This window comes from Larus michahellis, chromosome 11, assembly GCF_964199755.1.
Source record: "Larus michahellis chromosome 11, bLarMic1.1, whole genome shotgun sequence".
In the NCBI taxonomy this organism is placed as follows: Eukaryota; Metazoa; Chordata; class Aves; order Charadriiformes; family Laridae; genus Larus; species Larus michahellis.
In genome coordinates this window covers 3,063,936-3,070,907 of record NC_133906.1, presented here as the reverse complement: position 1 = coordinate 3,070,907, position 6,972 = coordinate 3,063,936, and the positions used below count along the sequence as shown (strand labels likewise).

The window sequence follows — 6,972 nt, the reverse complement described above, 5'->3', positions numbered from 1 at the left end:
GCCCTGCCCACCCCAAACGAACCCGCAGACGGACTGAGAACACTCAGAAGGAACCATGGTTGGAGGCAACACAAGCTGAGACTCTGCCTCGCTGTCCCTCTACGGTACATACCTCTGTTTTTCCAGCAGTGCCCCACGCAAAAGAAAACGTGCCCCCAAACGCGTCTGGTTTAGTAACGAAGCTGTTGGCGGGATCTCATTCAGCCCAGCAGTTTATTCAAAAGTGCATTTACATCGGTGCCATCAAAACTCACCCTTGGGCATTGAATTGATCTGGAACTGAACTGGATCTACAGCTAGTTTCACCTCAATTCCTGGATGATGGTATTTACAGAGCCAAGGAGTTCCTTGAAATAGCCGTCTTTGTCACCTTCCCTCTGCTCCTCCGCCGCCAGCTCCTCGTACTCGCTGCGCAGGAGGCTGAGGGTGGTGCTGAGGGCCTGGTCCCCCCGGTAGCGCTCCTTGCAGAAGGCCATCAGCACACCAACCGTCTTGAGGACCTTCTCCCGAGTGTCGTGCTCCGGCATGGCCAGCAGGTTGGAAACAACCACGCACCAGTCCTGCTCCACCACCGCCGGGACCAGCTTGACTTGCCGGTACTGCTGGATTTTCTCTTCCATTTGATCTCCGTGCTGCGAGTCCTCAAGCAGCATCTGTGGGAAGTGGTGGGACATGGATTAATATCCCTATCGGGAGAGCAACCGCTTCCAGGTGACACATCGCGGGAGAGTAGGATGCACATCCCGTAACATCTGCCTTGGAAGGTGACTTGCAATGGAAAACCAAGGCGAGGTTGTGTCCTGGTTCCCCATTGCCCATGCACAAAGTTGGCCACAGCGGCCAATCCTGGAGAACTCTTGGTGAGCGGGAGGTTCGGTATCACACGGCCCCAAAAGGGGGACAAAGTTCAGCAGAAGACCTGTAAAATCTGTTCCTTTGGGCTGCCGCACAGGCTCCTTCGGCACCTAACAAACATCACCGCTTGGCTTCACGCTGCTCTACGGAAGAGACGGAGATCTCGGTCTCCTCCGGCCACTGCCAGACCTTCCCCTCCCAGCCTGCTCCAGAAAACCCCCGATACTGGAACTCTGCGGAGACGGTGCCGAGAGCAGAAAGGCGCCGCGGGGACCGGGACGGGCAGAGCCACCATCTCTCTTCTCTTCCCAGCCAGAGACCTGCCCCGAGCAGCGCCAGCGCCAGGGGGAGGAAGGGAAACCTGTCACCACCCCGACGCCTTTCAGGCCTTGGCTGGTGGAGTGGCTCTGCTCCCCAACGGAGCGCTCCTCCCGGCTTGGCTGGTGGCCCCCTGGGATAAATACTGTGGCCGTGCTTCACTAATTAGTTCTGAGTCGGCTGCTTGCCTCCACGAGGGCTTCTGCACAGGCGGAGAGCAGAAACCCAGCCCTGGGGAAGGGCGAGGGCGGGCAGCGTGCCCAGGAGCTGCCATGAGAAGCGATGGGACAACCCCATCCCCGGGGGGCACCTGGGTCCCCGAGGGCGCCCGTGACATTTTCTCTGACCTGTTCATCAGCTTTGCAGTGGACTCCTGCCGTCCCCCGGGAAGCTCCTGCAGGGAGCTTGGTCGTGCTCTTTTATCCCACTGATTTACGGGACACGGTGGGGACAAGGCGGGACAACGCCAAGGAGACCTCCCCTCTCCCGGTCCCCCAAGAGAGCTGTCTGCTACACCCCCGCTGGTCACACACGATTTGGGGTGAAAAGGGAAAAAAAGACGGCAAAAAAAAAGCCATTTGGAGCCCCAGCAGTCTGTGCTTCAGAGCAGAGAGGTGTCGATGTAGTTTCTGATTTTCAAACCAACCTATCTGAACGTCACCCAAATCCGTCACCCCCGCTCGGCCCAGCCCTGCATCCCGCCGGGCACCGAGGGCTCTCCCGAATCCTCCACGACGGGGCTGGGATCGCTACGCAGCAGGAGCCACGGGGAACGGTTCGGGGCAGGGTGCCCACGTGGGCTGCCTTTGCGGGCGAGCAGACGGACGGGAGCACTGCGCCTTCCAACCAGCACCTGATAAAATTTCAGACCCGCTAAAAATAATTTGCACCTTTACAAAGTCTCCTGGAAAACAGCTGTTTCAAAACGCAGACGTTGCTCCGCGGTGCCTGAAACCCAAGTATTACAGCAGCAATAATCTGCGGGGCAAATTGGCTATAAACTGAGTGAAAGTGGATTTAATTTCCGTTCTCTGGAGTAAGAGAAACGCAGTGACTAAACAACAGGCGACGGCAAGGAAAGACGGGTTTTAAACTGACATTTACAGCAGTAATCCAAGGTATTTGAAAATAAACCACTTAACGGCGTGGGCTTGGTTCCAGCGAGGACTCTGCAGGCAAGGAAGGGCCTCTCCAGCAGGGCACAGCAGCGGCAGCTGGTCCCCAGCACTCGGCTGGTGGCCAGACACGGCAGCCGAGCTCGCCGCAGCCCAGCGCCTTTATTCCCTGCTCCCGTCCTTGCCATTTTGTTATTTAAACACCGTCGTGTGGAAACGGTGGTAGCGGTTTAATGAAAAATAAAGTTTTAAGCTCTCTCTGGGCTCTCCCAGGTGCTCGTCCCCGGCAGCAGCAGCCCACGGGCTGGAGGGAATTCATCCCAACAGCACAGACCAGCACCGACGCTGGATCGGCCCCTGCTCGCCCTCGTCCTGCGAGGATGCTCGACGACCTCTCTCCACCTTCCTCCCCTTTGGCTTGGCGAGGGGATGAAAGTGGAAAGAACCCGGCCAGGTCACGTCCCCTCCCTCCCAGCTCCTCACCTTCTCCATGATGAGGTCGTAGAGGAGTGTCACCACACGGACGTAGAGGGTCTCCATCCCCTTCTGCCTGAAGAGGCTCCTGAGGACCTGGAGGCCGCCCAGCTTGAGGAACTGCTGCTGGGCGTAAGGGAAGTGTCTCAGCATGGAGGACAGGGCGAAGAGAGCCTGGTGGGGAAAGAGGTCCATCAGCATGGTGGCCATGGCCGCCACTTCTCTTTGTGGCATCCCAGGGGGCCAAGAGCAGTGCTCCAACCGTTCTTGTGTGGAGCTCCCCAGCATATGCATTCAAGCCTCTCCTCGCCAAGGGGCATCTCCAAGACCCCTCATCCTCTGATCCCAACCCTCCCCGGTGCTGTGAGGCTGCCCCAACTTGGGTGACTTCCACCCAAACTCCCACCCGGACTGTCACCACGCTCACTAGAACTATAACGCAGAGGGACCTGTGGCCATCACCTGAACAGACCCAACGCCATCGCTTCTCCTCACAGTTCCCACCCACTGGTCCTTGGTACACAGCCTGGCTACGGGCTAAGGATGGGGCAAAGAAGGGTCCAGCACGACTCAGCAGAGCCCGATCCCCTTGAGATGATTCGGACACCTGGGGAACATCCTCTCCCTTGCACCCACGCGGCTGGAGGACAAGACCATGCCGTTTCCCAGGACACAGCCCCAAAACAGGGTCTGCCATGGCGCAGCACCAGGCACCGCCAGCGAGAGACACCAGCATGCCTGCCCTTGCCTCCTGGGCCTCGAGCGTCACGGGGTTAACAACGAGGAGGCAATTAGGGGCCAACCACTGAATTTTACACTTGTCTACTTTGGATGACGGCGGTTTGCAGAGGAGACGGGCTGACGCCGCCCGGGGCAGGGCTGCTGCCCGAGCGGGGACCGGGATGCTCATCTGGGTGCCTGCCAGCGAGCCGAGCCGGCTCCTCCGTGCACTGGGGTGGACCACGCACCCCCCGCTCTCCCTGGACAGATCCGAGCCGACAGCCACGTCTTCCCCAGTCCCATTTGTTTCTATTTTCCATTTTCCAAATTGCCGCCGGTGAATCGGAGGACGTTTCCATCTCCTTTTTTAACCATAGGCCAAAGGACGGGGGAGGGAAGAAATGCACTTTTGGCCTCGCTGCCGTCAATCGCTGCGAGCGCCGGGGTGGAAAACCCACCGGAGCGGGAGTCGTGGGCTGCTGCCCTGCGTGGGAATGGGCTGGGGCACCAACTTATCCTTGGCCTGGAGAGATGGGAGACCACAAGCAGCACGGGAACTGGAAATTAAAAGCCTCTGTCCTCCTGGCAAAGGGGGTTCAACCCTCGGAGGCTCCCGTAAGGCCATGCCTGCCAGCAGACAGTACTGAGCTCATCCCTCTTGCTCTTCCCCAGGGGCTGCCAGCAGGAAGTGTTCAGGCTGGCTGGAAAGAAGCGTCCTGCACCCACCACTCAGGGGTTCAAGCGATGCTGGTGAAGGCCTCTGCATGCCCAGCCGTCCCTTCCCACCCCAAAACAAGCTCCGGATCGAGCTACGGACACTCCCAGGAGGAATTTCTGAGCACGGAGCATCCTGTGGTGCACCTCTCCAGCCAGGATGTCCTCCCACCCATGGCCAACAGCAAACGGGTTGCCGTCTTTCAGCCGCTGGACGATTCTTACCATGGACTAAAGGGGAAGGTGTTTGTGGGAGCTTGCTAAAACCCTGGCAGGCCATTGTTGCTCACGTAACAGCAGCTGCACTAAAGACGAATGAAAGAGCTGGTGGTTCCCTCGCCCCACCGAACCTCCTCTCGCAGGAGGTCACCGTGTTAAACGGTGGCGCCGGGTTTTCGGGAGCAGCCAGATAATTTTACGGCCCGTAAACAGAGGTGGCACCACACGCTAAAGCGAGGGTAATGAGATCTCATGCTCCAGGGAGTACGGTGAGGACGGAGGGAGGAAGGGAGGGAGCGAGGAAGCCCCCGCCCCGACGGACAGCGCTGCACATTTGGCTGGGGGCTCTCGGCGCTACTCGGCTTGCTCCAAAGCCACCGCCAAAGGCAGGACACGGGGCCAGCTCCAGCAATTAGCTCCTTCCAAACGTCAGCTCCCATGTTTGTTAGCCTCCGATCGTCACGCCTGCCACGGGGACCCCCGCCTTTCCTCCCAGAGGAGCCGCAGCACCGAGGCCTGTCCCCCGCGAGGCTGGCAGAGCTGCCGTGCGTGTTGCTGCTGGCAGTAGGGCGAGACCCGCAGTGTCGGGGTTGCCGGGGGGGTGTCCAGCACCCTGGGGTGCACTGGAGCCCACCCAGCGTGGGGAGCAGCACAGGGTGCCACTCTCAAGATGTCAGCGATGCCCCAAAGAGCGCTTATATCGAGTTCAGCGTGAAGCTGCCTTTACCCAGAGGTGCTCCCCGGCCCGCTCACCTTCTTCTTGACAGCCAGGGGTTGTTCTGTGGCCAGAATGACCAGGAGCTTCTGCAGCGCGCCGCCCTCGATTGCTTCTATCTGGACTTTGGGGTTGCTGCAGGGACAAAAGCAAAAGGCAGGTCACCAACAGAGCGGGGCACAGCAGGGTGGGACGGACCCCGGGTCCGTCCGGGGCAGCACCCCACAGCGGACACCACCGAGGGTCGATCCAGCTGATCCCAGAGCAAAACTCCCCCCCAGCTCCCACCACTTGTGGCTGGCCATTACGGAGGGGCTGGGAGCCCTGTATGGCCACCCCAAACATGGCACATGACCGATGCACCCTGAAGCGATGGCAACAGGGCTGGGGAAGGGCACGCCAAGCCGTCCACATCACCCCACCACGTGCCCACGTCCTACCCCTCTTCCCCCGGCAAGGAGCCCTCCCCCGTGTTTCCCTCGTAGGTATTAATCCTCTGGCTTTGCATCGCATCTGTTCCTTAACAGCCTTTTATTTCGACTCTCACTTCCCCCCCTCGCCTGCTCCACACTTTCTGTTGATTTGCTCTTTTTGTTAATATAACTTTCTGCTAATTTGTTAAATTCGTTTATTTAAACGCTCCTGTGCCGCAGCTCACCTGGAGGAAGGCCCTGCTTGTCCCCAAAGCCTCTGAATCGCAAATTACACCTGGTCTCCCCACCCACGCGCCTCTCGCATCGAGCACTTTCCTCCAAGCGCTACAAATGGCTAAATGCATCCCTCTGCGCGCAAGAACCAGGCTAAAATTTCAGGTCAGGATGTGAAGAGCTGCCCCAGGTGCAGGCAGATGAAGCCAAGCCTTGCCTTCCACCCGCGTTGCCCCCAGGTACCAGCTGCCTGGGCAGGGGCACCTCGGCCACGCAGACGCTTTGCAAACCCACTGCCAGCACATCTTTGAAGGTGGCGGAGAGGTTAGATGCTACAGGCTCCCTCTTGGGCAGGGCTTTCGCAGTCGGAGCACAACGCACCGGCTGTCTACATCCCTGATCCCTGGTCTCTCGCGCTCCGAGGAAGAGCTCCAGCACTTCAGCCTTTGCTCGACTTTGAAGCAGCAATTGCGCTGCAGCCAGACGAAGGTCACACATCCCTGCTACAGCAAAAACACCCACAGCTCTTACCGCTACCAGAAAGCTGCTGGAGCAGCCTGTGCCAAGCAACCTCCAAGAAATAAGACAGACAGAGGCAGACAGGGTCATAAGAAAACAAAAACAGAAGACAAATGGACTTGGGCAGGGAGCAGCTTTGAATTAAACCCATGGCTCCAAGAAATACAGCAAAACACTACGCTCATCTATGTCAACCAAGGTGCCGGGCAATCTCTCCAACCCTCCCAGCTCCATCCAGGCTTTGCTTCTCGCACCGTTAGGAGTCATCCAGGGCTCAGAGGCAGCAGGTCTGGTGTGCGGGTTCCCGACTACGATTACCAGGCTGACATCAAGGCAGGAAAAGGGGGGTTTGTTGAAAGCCACCTTTGACTGCTCCTTCCTCACCCACTCGCTGTGGCAGGCACCCAGGCAGAGCCATGGTGCAGGCATCCTGCCGAGGAGGGGGACATCTGTGACCTTCCCACACAGGGAGGAGAAAGAACAAACCCAGGGGCTTCAGCATCCTCCTGCAGAAGAGATTTTTGCGGCGTGGTCCACACATGCGCCTGCAGACCCCCGTGTGCCGGCGCTGCGGCAGCCCCAGCATCCCTGGGAGCAAACAGGCTCCTGGTAATGCCTGGGTCCAGGTGGGACCCAATGCATGTACCGAGATGTATTTGTTCCCCACCCTCACCAT

The 6,972-nt window shown here is 58.9% G+C and overlaps 1 protein-coding gene across 14 annotated transcripts in view; it reads right to left on the bottom strand.

Annotated features, from left to right (window-relative positions):
* Positions 1 to 194: 194 nt before the first annotated feature.
* SIL1 (SIL1 nucleotide exchange factor) overlaps positions 195 to 6,972 on the bottom strand; it is a 99,268-nt gene continuing 92,490 nt past the window's right edge. For all 14 annotated transcript variants that reach the window (XM_074603468.1, XM_074603455.1, XM_074603465.1 and 11 more), the window contains 3 exons: positions 5,169 to 5,265; positions 2,772 to 2,936; positions 195 to 653 (listed from right to left, as the gene is read on the bottom strand). In XM_074603468.1, the coding sequence (XP_074459569.1) occupies positions 303 to 653; positions 2,772 to 2,936; positions 5,169 to 5,265 (613 nt within the window). In that variant the 3' untranslated portion in view covers positions 195 to 302. The remainder of the gene's footprint in view (positions 654 to 2,771; positions 2,937 to 5,168; positions 5,266 to 6,972) is intronic.